The following is a 21,223-nucleotide window of genomic DNA, read 5'->3' on the forward strand; positions in this document are numbered from 1 at the left end:
TAGTTCTTTTAGAGTCTCGATTTACTTCAATCTGGCCGCACATATACATTTGATTTACGCAATAATATGCGATTACTAAAGTGAATAGATTTGGTTAAGTGCGCTTTGCATTTAAACAGTTATACGGTCAAACCCAAACAGAAAAGGTCTAGCAAGGCTTAATGGGTTAATGTCCAAAATATTCAAACCAACATTATAAATAATAGTATTTCTAAAATAGTCTGGAATTTGCATGGAATTGTATTAGATGATTCGCCTTAAGGGACTGGGTGGGATTACAGTGGGTGGTTTTTTTTGAGCAAGAGAGAACGAGATTTAAATGCAATCGTCTCTTTCCAAAGAAGTGTCTGAGTTTTTGTTCCCCTTTCCTCCTGACAGTTATTACAACATCAGCCTTCATACCCAGGGTAAGAGTCTTCCGTGGAAACACTCGGAGAGGAACAAAGGATCTCACACCGCCTGATGCTGATTTCCAGACCAACTGACTTCAGGCCAGGGCAAAGCTGTGTGTCTGTGAGATCTCTTGCGAAACACACTGACTTCAGGCCAGGGCAAAGCTCTGTGTCTGTGAGATATCTTACGAAACCAACTGTGAAAGTGTCAGCTCTCATTCCTATCTAAAGCTCTGCAAAGAAATTGTTCTGTACTCAATATGATTGTTGACTTCAGTTTGACAAAACATGCAAGACTGCAAAAAATCTCCCAAAGCGCGACCTGCAATCTTCGAGCCAACAGGCATACAGTATGCGATATTCATTACTTTACTTCTCAGTCGGAAGCACACCACATTGCTGCTGTAGGGACAGCTTTTGGGGAGAGTGTTCAAAATGCACTAAACGTATTTCTGATACTTATTTATTTTTTTCTTTCTGGGCAACGTTGGAAGGCTGGCTGTCTTGCATTTGAATTGAAATGTTTATAACTGATTAGTCCACTACATCTAAAGACAACTCTGCCATGAATGTACACAACATGTGCATGCTGGGAAGAAAATACTAGGGGGTGAATTGTAGATAAAGAAAGAAATGTACCTAATATGCATAGGACCCAGTTTAAATAATATGTGTGTAGATGACTTTTATAAAGATATTTGATCTAAAATATAAACTGGGGCTTCAAATTTGCATCTTTAAATCTGCAAGCTTTCTACGTCAGGAAGAAATACAAAGCATAGTATACACTTTGAAGATCCTTAATGTACTTTTAATGTTGCTCCATTCCAATGTCTCTCTGATGTATCCATAATAAGCTTGAGTACATAGTGTTTTGAACCGAGTTAAAGGAAGTCGCATGACCCAGCTAAAATCCAGTCTCTGTTTAAAATCTAAAACTGCCCTAATCCCTTCAAGCACCCCAAAAAGCCTGCTTCTTCTACAACAGGCCCTCTTCAAAGAGACAGATAGAGGATGCTCTTGAGTTTGTGGTCTGTGTAGTTTTGCTTGCGAAAACATCAAAGAGGAGATTCACGGTGGGTTATCTCCTTAAGTCCTGCGCTGGTGGCTGTCTAACGTCACATCTGTCTGTCTCAAAAGCCCACGCCACAGCCTCACCACGGGGGTCACGCTGGGTTCTGCTAGGCAGCGTCGCTTGGGTTTTGCCCTGATTGCTCCATTGTGATGGCCTCATTCTCCCTGGGCTGAGGGATGGAATGGGATGGGAGCGGGAAGCACTCCCTGTCTGTCTGTCTGTCTGTCTGTCTGTCTGTCTGTCTGTCTGTCTGTCTGTCTGTCTGTCTGTCTGTCTGAGACTAAGCAGCAGCGCCGCGGGCAGTGAAGGATGCGCAGGAACAGAAACAGGGCAAATGGAGACGGGCCGACACTCATCTGTGCAGACCATGTCACATGTTCAATTGAAACCCTCATAAAGATATGCTGTCACTTCAGGCTTCAATGTACTTGTAGATGTCTCAGTTAGTGGAACATGTTTCTTATACTGTATATGTTGTGAAATACGGAAAGTGATTTAGGAACAGACCATCCACTGAAACACTGAACCTATATTTCTGTCTAATCACTGAACACTCATGTGGGAGAGATAAGGCAGTGTGACTCACCGGTTGACAGGTCCTCACAGCAAACTTCAATGGAGTCAGAGGAGTCGCTGAACTCATCCAATGATGAGATGTCCCCCTGAATCTGCAGTCTGCATCAAAAAGGACGCAAGATATGAGGTCATTCCATTTGGAACTGTCAAAGTAGGAACTCTACTTGTCCTACACTGTTGTAATGTCTAAAAATGGTCACAGGGATTGGCAGATATGACAAAAATAAATCATCTTCAGTGTGGCATCTGGGTACAGACACTTCCACAGCATTCATCATTAAGACATCACCTGACAATAAATGTCTGATTCGCTTGAGCTCTCTCAAATTGGCACGGCGAGGTCTCCTGAAAAAAGCGGGGCTCGACGTGCCCGTTGCCCACGGGCCTGTACTGCCCAGTCATCAGAGCATGTAATCTGGCCAGCTCTGGGCAAGAAGAACCCTTTATTCCCCCACCCGCCTCCTTCTGAGGCCCGGCAGACATGGAGAGTGGTACTACTTTGAAAACCACCACTCAAATTGGCCCGCATGACTGATCCAATGTTTGAGGGATCCAGAGCAGAAAGCGCTGCGCTGCGGCCACGGAGGACACACAATGAACAATACAACTGAGGCGTGAATCCAGGCAAACAAAATAATTAAAAAAAAACACCTTTCAAAAATAAGTGGGCTAATTTTATGACAGGAGAATAATGGTATCCTGGCAAAGAGGAAACAACTGTAATAAAATAAATGTGTTTTTCTCAGGCTAATTTTGGGGTGATTCAGTTTACAGGCAACACATGAAAACAAATGCTTTCGTACCAGGAGCTGTGATGATTCCTGGACATTTTTATTTTTTTTTGAAAAAAAAACTCGCCAAGCCATCTGCAGTGACCATGTTGTTAAATGTAAAGGCAGAGGAAAAGCTCAAAAGCCCTTACCTGTACCTGAAGGGAGGCACAGTGGCCATGTTTACTCTAGCAGTCTGCTTTCCTCTCAGGAGGTCAACACTGCGGGGATCCTCCTGGGGCAGGGCAGCCGGGCTCCAAGGGGCCAGGGTCATAGGGCCCTGGGCGGAGGGGCTCAGGTCCTCTGGGGTGTACATCTCCTCATCCGAGAAGCTGCTGGAGGCACTCTGCCTCAGACGCATTCTCTTCTTCTTTGATCCGGAACTTTCCGCCACCTCAGGGGAGGCTGAGCACTCTGCGGCAGTGGCGGAAGCATCGGGAGAGTGCCGGAGGTTGTTGTTGGTCGATTTGTAAGATGGAAAAGTCGTGTCGCTGGCATTTGATGTTGAGCCGTTGCCTTCGTCAAGGACACCAGGGAGGTCACAGGAGTTCAGGTTGGGGCTATTGTCTGTCTTCCTGGGCTGGGGCCTCAGGTTCCCGCGGAGGAAGTTCTGGTTGTCGTTTGAGTACTGAAGGTTGTCTGCTCGTCCGCACACTTCCAGGGTGTCTATGGAGCGAGGTGCCTCCTTCCGGCGCACTTGAGGACTACTGAAAGCTGAGCGCACTCCCTGAGGCTTGACCTGCACTTTGGAGGAGCCCCGGGGAGCAGGCAGACACCCTCTGAGCAGCATATGCTGGGTCCTCAGGGTCGTGTCCCTCAGGAGGTCCTTCGAGGAGGAGCTGCTGCTGCTGCCGCTGCTGGGCAAGGCGCTGATGGAGGAGCTGGTGGAGGAGTTGATGGAGGAGCTGGTGGCAGCACGAGCGCTGGAAGGGATCTGAGTGGTTGGCCGAGGTAGGCCCCTGGTCGGGTTTTTGGGTTCAGGCTTCGGTGAGGAGAGCTTGCTACGGGGGAGAGGGATGCCAGAACCAGCCTGGGCCCTTGGCATGGTCTTCATGTTGACCCCTCCACTCATGGTGGACTGCGGTCAGCTACACCTCCTCCGGAAGAAGAGACAGGTGTAAACATAACAATGACAGAGCAGGCAGATATTATAATATCGCATATCACCTAGTCCATGATTATAGTACTTTACCCAGCAAGATTATAATACAACACATTTCAAACCATTTAAATCATTCGATCAAATAGTTCACACATTTTCAACTGAGAATATGCCACCTTCAGAAAAACATGGGATCACTTAAATTTTTTCAATGTATCATTTTGCTGAAGACAATGCTTGGAGGGAAAGTTTCCAACACTACTATCAATGCACTATTTTTTATTCTAATGGAACAATGGCTGATGTATTACTGGCAGGCTGATGTGTTTCTGGATTCTATGATATAGAACATTGAGTGCCAGCAACATGTATGATCAGATTAACTTATGGCAAGTTGCAATATGTAAGGCAATACCATTTTTTAGGGTGTGTCATACAGTATGTGTAGCATATTTTTAAATGTCACCAACAAGAAGTAGTCACTCAAACTCAATTCACTGATCTGATACCACACCTTGAAATAATCATAACATGACTAAGGCCAACTGGTAAAGTCTTCTAACAACACCAAAAAGTTTATTTTCCTTGGAGTATTTTATTTATTTATTTATTTCCAAGCGCATATGGAGCAGAACACAAAGAGGGGAAGTATAATTAATTTTATTTCTTCACATTGATTTGGCAGCGGATGAAAACCGCAGCACTGATTTCAATCTGCAAGAAGGAGAGAGAGGAGTTAAAAAATGTTTATGTTTTTACCAGGCATTTGAAAATCAAGAGCTAAGAGTAACCTTGTAGTGAAGAGGCTGTCAGTGAGCTATTAGCTCACCATATGTCCAGAGTCAGACAAAAATAAAAGCAGAGGGCTTGGACAAATCTGGGAAAATCCTCCCGAAATACCCTTAAGGCTTTAAGATGAAATCAAGCCAAGGACATAAATGAGAAGTAAGCATTCTGCTGGCACTGATGGACAGTGCAGTACACATACGTTCTTGAGATCAGACTGGGCCTGTTCCATGGGCCCACAGAGGCTGCATGGCCCTCCTATGGTTAAAGAGACTGGCTGGGCTACTGTGTGGTATCGCATAACGTATAGAACGGGCTGGAATCAAAGGACTTTTTTGACTTACATTAACCCAGCTGTTACAGCATGAAACTAAAGACATTATGATCATAGGTTCAGTTCCCAAAAAGCACAAGCACTAAGACCATGAGCATGCGTGACCCAAGACATGTAGCGAAAGATAACTGGGTGTAACTGCCGATCAGTTCCCCATCTGAAGGCTTCAGCCTGTGGTGGTCATGACGGTTCGACTTCTTTTGAACTTCCTCATGAACTGCATCTCATTAGTCGGGGTCTTCAGTCACGAGCCGACGGCATGTTACCCCTGAGTGTGAAGGAATGCCAGCTGCCCACCACAAACTCAATCTGGGGACACTGAATGGCGTGCTAATGCCAGACACTAGCCTGTGTGCAGGGCTGCCATTGCTTCTCGGCTGAAGACCTGCTAGGCTCTGCCAGCTCGAACTCTATCTGTTTGGAGCAGCAGTCCTCCACTCCACTCCCTTATCCACATTCACCCTGCCCTCCAAAGAGCCTTTCAGTGGAGAAATCCTTCCTCACACTCTCCACCACAGGGAGAAAACATGAGCCAGCTCTGTGTACAAAAACTCCCATGGCAACATTGTCTCTCACCAATGAATACACAATGCAAGTCCAATGCCCCCCCCCCCCCCCCCCCCCCCCCCCACACACACACACACACACACACACTCACCCTGCCCCTATATCTAAAGCAAGGGAGGTTATTGTCAGTTTTTCCAAGAAGTGTACTCCACCGGCTCAGAGTTTAGCAGTCTTGTGCCAGCTATATCAATGCCAGTCATCAGGAAACAAACCAAATGCTCCACGCTCAAACTGGACAAAGACTTCGGCATTTTCAGTGTTTCCAAAGAGCGACCCAATGGATGACGCTGGGCAGTTTTATGCCAGTGTTGCCAGGTTTTCCCCCGAGAGACCCCACGCATACTGAACCGTGAGGTGACCCAGGACATCTGCTGCCTGGCAGCGCAACCTCTAAACAAGCCAGAAGCAGTGGAAAAAACAAGTGGGTACAACAATAGTTCCACTTTCTGGAGAGGTTTATTTGTATTCTACTTGGTGAGAAACAGAAAAAAAGGCTAAATGTAATGTTTACCATGTGACTGCTACAGACCCTGTTAAAATAGCCCGAACAAAATTGGAAAAAGAAAAGGCATAAGTGGTCTTCTTTATGTGTGACCTTTGCACATCAAAGTAAACCTTAGTGAGGAAATTAGTGAGGGAAATTAGTGAGAGACATTTTTTCACTTTGGCTCTGTGAGAGATACCACACAGAGGTTAACACATGACCTCTCACGCCTTTTCTTTAGTTCCTGTGCCAGAACGCTCCATGGAAACGGTGGAGCACACAACAACCTGTGCCACCAACGTACTTATTTGATTTGCTGTCCTGCACTCTGGATGGTACTTGGGGACAACACTATATGGAAGCACACAAATGTTTACAGAAACGATTAAGAAACAAGCAAAAAATCACTCTCTGTGCTTGCATAGTTGAATTCACATTAAGTGGACAACATACACAGCAAAGCAGTGTCATCTTGGGAACTTGTTTACTTTGTGAGACCCCATGACAGGCAACCATCTGAGAACCATGAATGCCAACCCCAAAACCGCACAATATAACGCACTAACTTGCCATGCACAATGGGGTATTCATGGCATCCCTGAACATAAATTAAGGCCAGAACATAGTATAAATTGAGTCATGACCAATAAGAAGCCTAACTTATTTTGAGCAGCCCTCTAAATTCCCATGTAATGCAATTGGCCTGTATGAGTTGAAAACATGCAAGGGCTTTCTCACACTCTGTCTAGCACTGCGTCACTGAAAACACTGACGCAGAAAGAAGACTCACCATGGGGAAAAAATGGATCACACTATATGCTGACATTTGACAGAAACATAGCATCATGATTACTAATCAACCTAATTAGAAGTAAGTTGTACAGCTATTTTGTTGCTCAAGTATTCCATTGCAAGAACTACTTCCCAATCTGAAATTATAAAAGTACATTCAAATCTTTGTAGATTGTCTAGACATTACTTTTGGTGATTATAAATGCATTGGACACATTAGATGAATATGCAGTTTGCTTCCATAATGAGTTCACCTTAAGTCAAATATGCGGCGACAATACTCAAAAAGCATGGCATGAGCAGCGGTCAGACAATGAATAGAAACACTATCCTTGAGCCAGGGGGAACTACATTTGTTACAAAAGTTAATTGGTTACAGAAACTGATTGATTTACAAAAGAAAACGGAAATAGCCGAACTTACACAGTAGCCTGCACCAGACTATACACTACTCACATTTCAGTCATATCACACAGGAAAATAAAAGGAAGTTATATCTGTTTGCAAGTACAAAAAGTTCACTCGCTAAAATCAGACTGACAAGAGCACACGACAGACACAAGACGTATGTGCAAATACTCATCCTCACTGTCAGTTTGTTAGTCAGAAACCTCTGTCCTCCCCTGCTGCACCAAAGTAGTCACTATCTGTGCATGCATCTCTGCTCTGTCTCTCTGTGTGTGTGTGTGTGTGTGTGTGTGTGTGTGTGTGTGTGTGTGTGTGTGTGTGTGTGTGTGTGTGTGTGTGTTTGTGTGTGTGTGTGTGTGTGTGTGTGTGTGTGTGTGTTTCCTCTTTACCAGATGCTTTCTGTTGCAGTTGGATGCATTCTATAATGCAATATTACAGTACTAAACTTCTTAAAAATCTTCACATTACCTTCAACTGTAAGTTGTTTTGTGAGTGTTTGTGTGTGTCTGTGAATCTGTGAGTGTGTGTGTGTGTGTGTGTGTGTGTGTGTGTGTGTGTGTGTGTGTGTGTGTGTGTACGTATGTGTTCGTGTGCGTGTGCGTGTATGGGTGGGGGTGTCTGTGTCTGTGTGTGTGTGTGTGTGTGTGTGTGTGTGTGTGTGTGTGTGTGTGTGTTTGTGTGTGTGTGTGTGTGTTTGCGTGTGTGTGTGTGTGTGTGTGTGTGTGTGTGTGTGTGTGTGTGTATGGGTGGGGGTGTCTGTGTGTGTGTGTGTGTGTGTGTGTGTGTGTGTATGTGTGTGTGTGTGTAGGTGTGTGTGTGCGTGTGTGTGTGTGTGGGTGGGGATGCTAGAGGGATGGATTGCCTCGGGTACAGTTAATGAGGAACCAAGGGTACTAAGAGTGGAAGCCATGTGAGTACAGAGAGGATCACAAGGTCTCTGAGAGGAAAGGGAAAAAGTACACACAGATCCCTTTACAGCCAGCACACCACCCCTCCCCGTCACATGCTGAAAACCCCTCATCTGACTAACTGCATGTAAGCATGTTAGCATGGCTAGCACGTCAACATCAGAAGAAGGCAAATGAAGGCAAAAGGTTTAAACTCATGAGTTGCAACTACATTGTAATGCATGGGAGTAACTGCGTGTTTTGATGCTGCGACAACCAAGGCATTGGTTGCATCTCCACGGTGATAACGGTTGTGCTGCTCTACCGCACAGAAACTGTTGGTCACCCTCCAAGATGGAGGCTGCACTGGTCCAGTGAAAAGGGTCCATGTACTTAACTCCTGTACACCAACACCAGTCTTGAGTTTGCTAATGTTTTTTGTCTTCATGTGCTACGGGGCCATCGACAGCTGTGGCTATTTACACATGGCAGGACCTATGACTGCATTCTGTTATACATCCGAGACGTTGTACACACAGCTGCACAGCACATAAATATGAGCCTGTGTGCTGATATTAATCCAAATATTTAGGCACATGCTTTTATTTCTTATACACAATGGAAAGCACACCATAAACATGGATTCTCGATGGTTTTGCAGGATGCAAACAATGCAAATTATGAATCGCACTGGTAACAAAGAGTAAAGAAATGAGTGAGGTGCTGAGTGAAAAACACTTAATCCCAGGGTGAGCTATTTGCATTGGTGTGGCTGCTTATTATCTGTGACACACTCATGTTCCTGAATAGAAAATCATCAACAGCTGCTGACACTGATGAAGGGAAACCCAGGCAGTGGAGACCCAGGAGGATCTGGGCTGGGTGGGGTAAGATAAGCGCATCTGCTATAAGGAGCTTCTAATCATTCTAGCAATCGTGGTGTAAAAAGTCAATACTTCACTTTTCAAAGTTAGGTCTGCCCTATTCTCATTGATAAGAGTCTGACTGCAGCGACAAACCGTTTCTAGTTTTTAACTCTGGCCAGATGTGCTTCAATTGGAATTATCTCTTCAGGTTTATCTAATAAATGTAATTCAATTTTCAAATGAAGGAATATAAAAGCTATTTCAATGATGTGTTTATCTGGCTTTGCAGCCATTGTTGAACAGCACATTACTATGAGAGTATAACACAGAATAGTACTTTCCCTTCAACTAGAACACCTTCAGTAGTGGGGAAGTCTACAATAGCTTTGTGACAAAAAAAAAGTATCTCTGGACACTCCAGATCAAGTACGACCCGACCAAAGCAGGATTGTCTTCAAGTAAAAAAGACTGTAGGTAGCAGGACTCAGCTGACCACATACACTGCAGTATCTGTTTCTATTCAAAGGCATCACGAGTTCATGTTGTGATACCAGTTTAGTCCACTAGGTTGTACTGTTTGGAGATGCTGGACGAAGAATAATTGTGAAACAATATACACTGCCATTGTCTATGCTGTCCCACACGTCATTCATAAAATGATTCGATTATTCCCTGTCATTCCACGCAACACTTTCTAACTTATTTCAAAAGCATACAGAGGCTAGATCTACTGATCTTTGTAATTGAAGCAATGGTGCAAAACAAAATGCATCATGTAGCGTATACTCATTCGCCTTCCCTATGATGGCAGTGTTACCTAACTGACATATTTATTCAACTGGCATCTCAGACGAGTAGGTGGAGATGAGGGGAGGGGGGGGGGGGGGGGGGGGGGGGTAACAGAGCTCTGAATGCACTCCATAAACTGCAGAGATGTGTAGGAGTGGAGTGTGTGGGCCCAAATGTGGATCAGCAGAATATCAATGCTCTGAGACAGGCAGAGGCAACAAGTCAGCTAATGTTTTACGCTTGCTTGGAATCAAAGGAAATGTATGTCAAGGTAACTGCTTTTGTGTCCAAATATAGTCATTCATCTCTGCTTCATCGACAGTCCTTCACACTGTCAGACTTATCCAAAGTAATAGCTATATCAGATCTTCTCTATACAACTTTCAGCCATTTCTTTTAGTTATAGTCATTATCTGTATGTTCACCATCAAGTTATAAAGTTCACCACTTGTTCTTGTTTTCAATGTCATTTGCACAGCTTAGCATATAACTGTCCACGGTCGCACTGAGAAACATGCCTAAAGTACAGTTAAGAAAAGGCAACATTCTCACAAACAATGCATGAGTGATTGAGGGGAGGTGGTGTGAGGGGAGGTGGTGTGGTCAAGCCTTATCCACAAATCAAAAATGGCCCACAATGCAAAACAAATAAACAACACAGAGAAATTGGAGCCCAACTACATTCAGCCTTTACCCTTGTCAACAATTTCAGCTCTATTCCACCCAAACAGACAGAGAGTTAGCCTAAGTTATAAACACCATATTAAAGCCATGCTAAAGACAATACAAAGAAACAATCAAGTTACACAACAGAACCAGGTTTTAATTCCTGTGCTCACACAAGTCAGAGTGTTCTGTGGGAAAATGTAAGAAATAGTCATTCTCACAGAGAGAAGTAAGGGGTACATGTAATGTTCTTGTTGCTTCACTGCAGGGGAAGGTCATGACATTTTGAATGAGTTGTCAAAATAATGCTGTAGAAAATGGAAAATGACTACTGGGTCCAAAGAGTTCAAAATATTTATTCACAAAGCATTCAGCTATCAGGATTTTTGGATGCTAACACCAAAACAGCTTAGTCTAAAATGATTCTAACTGCAAAGGGTCAACCCAGCATACGAAAAGTGAAGGAATATAGAGAGAGATTAAATTACCCTTAATGGCAATCCAAAACGGCCCCATCTTGAAACTCTTGAGGCATTGGACGTAGCGCGATCGGGTGTTTGTATCATGTAATATTAGCTATACATGGACTGTTCTTGTCACTGCAAGTGGCAAATAGCACAATTGATTTGCCATATCCATCTTAGCTGAATTCCAAATTAATGAAATAGCAATAAAAAAGTAATCCCAATAGGGCACTTAGAATATCCTCAATTTACACATTCTGAGAAATAACTAGAAATGCCTAGAATGACTGGTCATCATTTCCATGCGCTTGAGCCTTGGGACGCAATGGCATAGTAAGCTTTAGATCGCCATCTGCTGGTGTGTGTGTGTTTAGCCCGCGTTAACAGTGTTATTTCACTGTGACTATTTAACACTGTTCGACAACGGACATATGAAAACACACAAATACACCTACAGGTGCACTGAAAGACACAATTGATTGGTGTATTGTAGTGTGTTCCACTGGTGTGTTCAACTGTTATATCCATTAACTAAACATTTCAATTACATATTAGGCATTTTGACAGTAACAGCCTGAAGTTTAAGGCTGCTCCCAGTAATCCCATCAACACAACTGAACGAGCAGTAAAATAAACACTGACACAACATACCAAACATCTAGAGCTATGACACTTTACTGAATCACCACCAGACCCAAAACAATGGTTGTGCACTGTGGGCCGGCCAGGCGACAACGCCACCTCTGCGTGAGTAGGTGAAATTAGCTCTTCCTGTCCTCACATGGTGTGACCTTCCTCTTCCCAACAGCTCATGTGACATCAGTCTGACACCTGCTGGTGACTCCAGCGTGACTCATCTCATTGTTTCAAATCGCTTGGTCTTTCCATGAGAGTGGAGAAAGTTCCATAGGCCAGGCATACTTTCGATTATGACCTTACTCCTCGCCCATGTCTATGACAATCATCACTCTTTTTTTCAGTCACAGTTCAAGGAGGCCCCTCTCCCTTTTTAGATATAGGGATATTTTTTATGGGGAAGCTTTCCCATGGCACAAGCAGTTCTTGATTTCATATTTGTAGAATATTGCTCAGCAGAAATGAGTTCTTAAGCAATATGTTCCCCCCAATAAACATAGATGCACAGACTAAGATGAACTCTACCGATTACATTAAAAATAGGTTGATTCAAATCCTAAAAATGAACAAAACTTCAAGATAACCATTTCAAGCCAATCCAAACTGTACAGAAACCCCCACATCTTTCTGCAGAATGTCTCAGAGATTAAGTGATCTTTCCATCTGAAATCAGAATGGTGCCTGTCTTACATTAATCTTTCATATGAGACAGTAACAGTTTTATTGCAAGAGCGAAGGGGATAGTCTGCCTAGAGGCACTTTCCAGATGGTTTATTGAAATTCAAGTTCAGTCTTTCTAATTGTTCACTAAACATCACCTTATCCAAACCCAATCCCTAAACCTAACCTTAACCATAAATTGCAGATAGTTTGTTTATAATCTAAGCATCTGTAGGTAGTTTATAAGGCACCATCCAAAGTGTGACCAATGAAGGCTGTATTTCAACTTTTATACTTAACTGAAAAGAAAAGAAATGATAGAAGAAAAAAAACACTGAAACCTAACACACTGTTCTTAGAAGGTGGTCTATAATCTAAAACACCCATTTGCACAGCAGTACCACCTGTTAGTCCCTACGCAGACTCCCACACGGCTGCCATACGCCCGGCTGGAAGACGTGTGTGCGTGTGTGTTCAGTGGCTGGGCCGGGGACAGACAGCCTTCCACAACGCCTCTCAGTAGAAAGTAAATGCAGTAGTTAAACACCAAACTGTCAATTATCCGGCTATACTGGGCGGCTCCACCACCTCTGAGATTCCAGTTTACTTCTCCTACTCAGTATAACCACTGTGCCACACTGTTTCCATATAAAACGGTAGATAGGGGATAATACCATAGTACGCTACAATTATACTGTACACTGTATAGTGTGTACTATTATACTTGTACCCAATAGTAAATAGCACTGAATAGATTTCTTACCTTCTCTTTCTAAAGCTGCTGTCACGAGAGAAAGTGAGAACCCCAAATGAGGTTAGATGGTCAACGGTTCCCTTCTCACTGGGTAGGATGTTTTTTCCTGGATTACACTTGCATCCATGGCCCAGCTGTTTCATTGGTGCGCACAACACATTGGGAGGAAACAGGAAGCGCTCACAAAGGGTAACAATGGTGCTGGCCTGTCAATGGCTGACTTTTTTCAATGGCAAATTTTTCAAATTCCATATAAAATCCATTCAAGCGTGTCAGAATTCATTTTAGAATAACCCCACAGATGTATTCATATAACATTAAAAACAGGAAGTCATGACTTTTTTTTTTTTTTTTTACATATTATCTTAGCCATTCAGGAAGTTAAACTGTTATGAATTGAAAACAGAGAAGAGGAATGAACAGAGAGAGAAATAAAGTCACATGACCTCATAAAGTAAATTCTGTACTCACATAGTCACAAGAAATAGTGTAAAACAGCAGCTCTTGCTCTCTCTCTCTCTGTCTCTGTGTATGTGTGGGTCCAGGTGGGACAGTCACTGATCTCACATGCAGGTCCTTAACAAGTGTTGCACTGACTCATCCATCCTCTGTGCACCGCTGACTCAGTGAGACGGAGCTCCAATAGCGGACGGCACCAGCGGCAGCAGCACATCCCACAGCCCCATCTCTCCTGATGTCTGATGTTAACCACTTCCGCCACGGGACTTCAAGAGCACCGCCAGTTGGAGCCTAATGCGCCGGCCACTTCAAGTTCATTCATTACCGTGTCTCTACACTTCATCTTCCCACTTCCATATTCAGAGACACTGGTGGAGGTTTCTCCTGTGCAGTGCTAACCTAGGCTATGCTACAGTAACTACAGCCCTAGGGGGGCTTTCCATGTCGGTTCTGTCATCTCTCTCTCGCCCTCTCTCTCATCCACTCTCTCATCCACTCTGTCTCTCTCTCTCTCTCTCTCTCTGTTTCTCTCTCTCACACATACACACACACACGTCACTCCCTGCTGCCGCAGTCTGCCTGCAGTCTAAGCCCCCCCCCACCCCCCCCCCCCCCTTTTCTCTCTGTTTCTCGGCTAATAAATGGACCTGTTGGCTCACTTCCTGTTCAGTTTGAAATATTAGCCCCCACCCCCCGTTGAAGGAAGAGGATACCTGGACCATTAGCAGAATGAGACATCTAAAAAGGACAAAAAAGAAAAAAAAACATCTAAAAAAGGACATTCTGAGAATTAGTGTCAGGGATATGGAATCTGTGTCTGCCTGCCTGTGTGTGCGTGTGTTTGAAAGCGCGTGTCTGTGTCTGTGTCTGTGTCTGTGTCTGTGTCTGTGTCTGTGTCTGTGTCTGTGTCTGTGTCTGTGTCTGTGTTTTTGTGTTTGTCTGTGTGTGTGTGTGTGTTTGTGTGTGTGTGTGTGTGTGCGTGTGCGTGTGCGTGTGTGTGTGTGTGTGTGTGTGTGTGTGTGAAGGTGCGTGATAGAGAGAACGAGTGAGCGTACGCATGTCAATACCAAGGACAGTGAGGTTGTGGGAAAATGATGGGAGTGCAGCAAAGCAATAGATGCCATGCGAACAATTTTGTCCACATTTGCACAAATCCATGTGATCCTCTCTCGTGAGTGTAGACATGTTTGGGTAGGCACAGCATACAGATGTGCATTTGTACTTTCATAAACACAGATGTGTGTTGTGCTGTTAGCATCTCAGATCAGTTAAGAACTAAGTTGTTTAAACTGTACATATGCTTCCAATAGTTCACCACCTCATTGTCTGCATATTACCGTTCCTTATCCATTGCAGTTTAGGATTGCAACCATTGTAATTGTTATTATAATTATATCTGTAACTCTCAAAATTCTGTCCAGTCTAGTCCAACAAATTGTTCTTTCCTGCAAACTGATAATTCACTGTCGTGCAATGTTCAAGTAGTGTGTTTGTGTGTGTGTGTGTGTGTGTGTGTGTGTGTGTGTGTGTGTGTGTGTGTGTGTGTGTGTGTGTGTGTGTGTGTGTGTGTGTGTGTGTGTGTGTTTGTGTGTGTGTGTGTGTGTGTGTGAAGTGCAATGTTCCTGTAGTGTGCAAGAGTTCACAGCTAAAACCATTTGGGAACCATTCAAAAAAAATGTGTGGATGTGGAAAAGACCACCACAGACTTGGGAGTTATAAATCTGCACAGCTGTGAAGTGTGTGGAGCATGTTTATATATGCTCTGCAACAGTTCAGCTAACAACAGCATATTTCATGTCAGAATGGAGATACTAATGGGCTATAACTCACGCTGTCTTTATCCAGAAGGAAGAATATAACGTCTCATTTGCTCAGCCACACGTTACCGAATTCATGGTGCCTTAGGTAACCAAACGATCATGTTAGCAGAGCAGTCTGCCATTTGAAAAGAATGACTAATTTTACCCCCCAGTCAGCATCAACGTGAAGTGGCCAGCAGTTAAATAAAGCTAAAATCAATTGACCAATATATCTGCTCTAACTGCCGAAAAGCACATTCAATTTTTTCCCTTTTAAAAGCTGGGGATGCTCGCAGCTTGGCAACATCTGGTAAAGGGTCGGGCATGATAACTAGCTGTCACCAGTGGCTGAACGTGGTGGAGGTTGTTTTAATGGAGCCTGCAGGAGAGCTTTATAGAGGCACAGCTGCAGTGGAGAGCGGAGAGCGGAGCCCGTCTCCTTTCATAGCCGGGACAGGGGGAGAGGAGGTGCTAATTAAAGACCCACAGTAATGAGGGGGAACAGACAGAGATGGAGCCCTCTGCCAGCTGGGCACGGCTCTCTGTGCCACCCACCCACTCGCTGATCTAATGGGACAGTTTTTAAAAGGTGAAGAGCGCTGTGATTCTAATGGTGGCTCACAAAAGGCTAGCCGTAAGAACCAGCTGCAGGGTGACGTTAAAGCTTCGTTGTCGTTCCACTTTCCATAGCTCTCCATAGTCAGAAATGTCAGCTGAAATCAAATGGATTTGGAGTAAATGACTATTGCAACAAAGCAACAAAGCTAACATCAAAAACAAAACCAGTAAAACTGGCCATTATAATGCATCAATTGCACAGCCATAGCTGAGAGTGTTTAATTAGGTGACACCCACACTGGGGAATGTGCTGCTTAAACATTTACTGGAAAAAAATCTGACTGCACTTGACACTGCAAGTTAGAGTCATTATGGATGATCATTGGTAGGCATTCCATCAACTATCTTTCACGTTGCCTCCATTTAATTCATCACCTGTCAAGTATTTCCTGACTGAAAGCAAAGGTACACACAGTCTCAAACAGTCTCACAGTCTCCTCTTGGACTGGCTAGCCCTAACAGTGTCAAGGTTTACGTATTGACAGCGGCTTACAGAGCTGAGCAAACAGCAATGTTTGTCTACCTCAGATTTTCACACGGGATCTGACTCTGATCTGAGGAATAGCTAACACTGCATGAACATTTTTGCTCTATTTCAAAGCTAGCTTGGCTTTAGCTTCTGTGATGTCGGTGAAAAGACAGACCAGGCACTATCTCTCCCCATCTCTTGAAATACAATTCTTGGAAACCTATTCATATTTATAGTTCAGTGCCTGGGGAAGCATTGTTCTGAATAACATTCAATCATTATTCCCAGAATGCATGCTGGATTTACTATCAATTCTGCCATGCATTAATTTGTCTCATTAAAGATGAGCTATGCTTTAATAAGACGTGTCTAATAAGCCCAACAGTTCAATCACAGGATGCCTGGACCTGAGCACTGAACACAATTAAAAAACCAAATTGATCTACGTAATATGAGAGCGCTTCCCTGAGAATCCCATTTATAGCCCTTAATGGATGAGATTGGACCCTCCCAGCCTTTCTCATATTGTTCAGTAACCCATAAATCAAGCACTTATATAGCCAGTATACCCCAAATATTGATTTTATTACGCACAACATGTGCTAGTGTCAACATCTTGTGAATTGCTTTTTATTTCAAAATTGCCAATTTCAAACGGTAATACTAAAAAGTTCCATCCATTCGTCTGTTCAGAATGCTTGGCTAATCTGTATAATGAAATGAGTGTTTACAATTTAGCCAATCAATCTATTCAGCATTCACGTTTTATATGCGCTGAGTGATACAGTCGGCCATCAAACATACACAATCCCCAAATGGCTCTGCCTGCATGTGACGGACCCAAACCAATGAAATCCCTCCACCTCGCCCAACGCTGTCCTGTCCCTGTTATATATGGTGTCATTCCTCACAGCCTCAGGAGGGGGAAAACACTCCACTGTAATCAAGCATGTGTGTGTGTGTGTGTGTGTGTGTGTGTGTGTGTGTGTGTGTGTGTGTGTGTGTGTGTGTGTGTGTGTGTGTGTGTGTGTGTGTGTGTGTGTGTGTGTGTGTGTGTGTTTGTGGGTGGGTGTGTGTGTGTGTGGTGTGTGTGTGTGTGTGTGTGTGTGTGTGTGTGTGTGTGTATGTGTTTGTGTATGTGTGTGTGTGTGTGTGTGTGTGTGGGGGGGGGGGGGGGGGGGGGGGGGGGGGGGTGTGTGTGGGTGTGTGTGGGTGTGTGTGTGTGTGTGTGTGTGAAAGAGAGAGAGAGAGAGTCTGGACGAGACTCACACAGGAGGCAGTATGAGAGGTAATAGAATGGACATCGATGCTTACCAGGATCTAAGAGTTTTGGGAGGTATTGTTTACATACAAGGACGAGTGTCGACTTGTGATGTGGACCTAGTCATCATATAGATGATATTTCAGCATTATCTTAACTAATAAATGGGGCAGAGAATAGCTGAGTACATTAGAACTGTTTTCAAATTGAGGATTAAGGTCAAGGGTGATTTGTTTTATGAGTATTAATGGGATATGGCTGTTTGTCAACTCAATTGCTTGATCCACAAATGATTTTGAAAATGTAAGATTTTTAAAAGTAATTTGTTTACACTGCCACTGATGCATCCACTCATTCTGCTTTGAATGAAACAGTCCAAAGCATGCTGTAAGTCCCACGCATAACCTGACACAGCAAAAAATGTGAATTCTGCATCTCTAACCAAAGCTGCTTTAAGAAAGTGTAGGTCACTCTCTGTGACTGGTCTGTTGTTCATTCACACAGTCATGATGAGGTAAATGAGGAGACGATCCCAAGAGTACAAGTAGGAAATGCAAAGTCCATATATATATCATGTGGGTGTTAACCCGATGAAGTAAAGTCAACAGTAGTGGTTTCATTCCATATGAATCCCTTATAAATACGTACACACACCACTCATGAGAGCAGTAGCAGCTGAGGCTGGAAGAAAAACAAGCCCTGCCCATCTGCTGCGCTACTCTTTTGCCCTGACTCTGGGCTGCACCTGACGGGAAATGTAGTGCGATGGCATACCTCCAGGCTGGAGGCTCAAGCGTTTGTGACCCACTTCAGGTTGCTCTTCAAGGATGTGCTTTTATGCGTGCTTTTCAACTGGCCAAACTCCACACCCCTATGATGGACCACATTAATCAAACTCTCCAAAACACCTGAGAAATCCCATTCCAAATAAGCCTTCCCAGTGGATATACTGAGCCATCTCACTAGATACAAACGCACAAATGAGTGTCACTCATAGCCACATCTGAGAGATGCTGATTAGACTAATGCAGAGCTTCAACACACAGACACACACAGACGCGTGGACAGAGGGAGTTACTTGCTTAATTGGAGATTCAAAACACTGGGCGAAGCTAAGGGAAGAGTTTGATTGGCTTATTGTTAAGCCTCACAGAAAGGTTGGCACGGTGAAGAGTCCCACTGAGGCCGTGTGTAATTGAGGGTGATTTCATGCAGAGTATATCAGGATGTCCAGCTGGTACTGTGACACTAACTGATGACAATCTACAGTCATTTCAATTATATTCTCCTTATCTGCAGTACTGGGTATTCTAAAACTTAAATTAGTCATTGACCTAATTACCTGATTTCCTAATACCTGTAACCATTTTCCTTATCTTGTAGTGTCAAGTTGTTTAAATGGAAAACTGTAACATACCATACCCAACCAAAATATACATTTAATGCTTCAGTACACCAGTAAAAGACATCGATAATATTGTGTGTAGCTTATGACTTGTTTAAAAAAGCAAGTCAATTTTACTAAATGTAAATTCTAAGTATAAATACAAAAACAACTGCTGCCAGCAACGGCTAAACAGAGTCTTTTATCACAACATTCAATATCCAAGTGTCCTATTCTCCTCAGTCTGTGAGGTGTGTGGGGAGGATATGATGGAGAGAGAGATTTAAGGGAGTGGTTCCCCTGCAGTGCTCAGAGGCTGGTCTCACATGATGAGCGCTGTCACTGATACTGTCTCCGCAGTTCTCAGGCTGAAGTAAGCGTGCCTTTTATAGCTCTGCAGCACTGGCAATTTAGTTTGGCAGAAGAGGATTTGAGTGATCCTCTGGCAGCGCCAGTATTGAGCAGACTGTAGAGATTTACGCCTCTAAATGTATTCTCCTCAAGGTTTGCACTTGTGGGAAATCCACACAATTGAGCACCACGAGCAAAACCTCCAACTGACTAATGGTATACACTGTAAATCTACCCCCAACTACACTAGATGTAAATCACCCTGACGATTGCATGGATAGTTAAGCTAAGACAAAAAGAGCTTAATCAGCCAATAGCACTTTACAAAAGCCTGTGCTGTAAGTTAATATAATTTACCATGCAAGCTGTACTTTAAAATTGACTGCAAATTGTAAATCAGTTTTTTGGTCAAAATCTTTACAAAACTATTAGCATGATAGGAACCATTTCATCATGTGTCTGGTTACATTTGGCATCATCCCAAGGCCTGCCATCCTTGTTTTTTGAACAATATATAGTATAATTTACTCACGGGGCTTCTCTCCACACCCACTTCATGGAGGTTGTTGTCAAAAATTCCTTTCTTCTCTGAGCCCTGGTGGGCTGGATGTGTGTGTGTGTGTCTGTGTCTGTGTGTGTGTCTGTGTCTGTCGCTGTAGGGTACACTGTCAGTGGGACAGGGAGGATCTGTTGCAGAGGGCTCAGCAGACTGTTACACAAAGGCCTGGGGAAACATTCAGCAGGAGCTGCAACAGGGGGACTAGACTACTGTGGGTGGGGTGCAGTGTTTTGGCATGTGTGTTTGTGTGGTGTGTGTGTGTGTGTGTGTGTGTGTGTGTGTGTGTGTGTGTGTGTGTGTGTGTGTGTGTGTGTGTGTGTGTGTGTGTGTGTGTGTGTGTGTGTGTGTGTGTGTGTGTGTGGGAGGGTGGAGGGTGGGAAGGGTGTGTGATTGAATCTGTTATTATGCTATATGTGTTAAATGTTTGAAGTGGAGTGTAGTGTGTGAGTGTGTGTGGTCAAGAGTGGGAAGTAGTCTTTTGTGTGTGTGTGTGTGTGTGTGTGTGTGTGTGTGTGTGTGTGTGTGTGTGTGTGTGTGTGTGTGTGTGTGTGTGTGTGAGTGTTTGTGTGTTTTTCTGCACGTCTGAGTTTAAAGTCAGTCTACGCCAAGAAACATGTGACACCCCCACCGCCCCCACGCCTATGGCTTCTCATAGCGGTAAGGAAAGCCCCGGCAGACGCCACCACAATGGGGCATTTGTGCCCATGTCACCCCTGAGGCCACTGGAAGGAGGGGCCCCTCTCTTCCTCCCTGTCACAGATGATTCAAACACTGCCATCTGTTTGAGTCAGACCCTGAGTCCACTGGGAGAGCAAGAGAAAGGGATGGAGGGAGAGATAGGAAGAGCGGGAGATGGAGAGAGAACGAGAAAGACAAAGGCGAAAGAGAGAAAGGGAGAGAGAGAGAGAGAGAGAGCATGTTAGAGCTCCACGGATGTAACTTCCTGTCTTGAATGGGTGTGCGGAAATGCAGGAAAGGGGCCTGCGAGGTCACGCGTCTTTGCATCATGTACCGTGTTAGATAACACACAGGAGCGGCCCCCCTCTGAGCTGCTCGCACAGCGATTGGTGGAGAGAGAAGCGGGTCACAGCTGCTGTGCGGAGCCCCCCAAAACTAATCAGTCAGCCTCTGACAACAGACAGTCACTCAGAACACCAGGGCAGCTCTGAGAGGCTGCTGCAGGAGCCTGAGGCCCACCTCCCTTCCTTCCTGCTGTTTGAGACTAACGTCACAGCACCATCTAGTGCCTGCTGTGAAATCCTAGCACACACTGTTTCAGGCAAGTGTGCTGCATGCTGATAGGGCACGCTGTTTC

At 44.2% G+C, this 21,223-nt stretch overlaps 1 protein-coding gene across 1 annotated transcript in view; it reads right to left on the reverse strand.

Moving 5' to 3' along the window:
* nav1a (neuron navigator 1a) overlaps positions 1–3,885 on the reverse strand; it is a gene marked incomplete at its 5' end in the record, with an annotated part of 83,790 nt that extends 79,905 nt beyond the window's left edge. The window contains 2 exons of the mRNA XM_080854096.1: positions 2,054–2,142; positions 2,966–3,885. Of these exons, the coding sequence (XP_080710222.1) occupies positions 2,054–2,142; positions 2,966–3,885 (1,009 nt within the window). The remainder of the gene's footprint in view (positions 1–2,053; positions 2,143–2,965) is intronic.
* Between the last annotated feature and the right edge of the window lie 17,338 nt (positions 3,886–21,223).

This window comes from Sprattus sprattus (assembly GCF_963457725.1).
Source record: "Sprattus sprattus genome assembly, chromosome: 16".
NCBI lineage: Eukaryota > Metazoa > Chordata > Actinopteri > Clupeiformes > Clupeidae > Sprattus > Sprattus sprattus.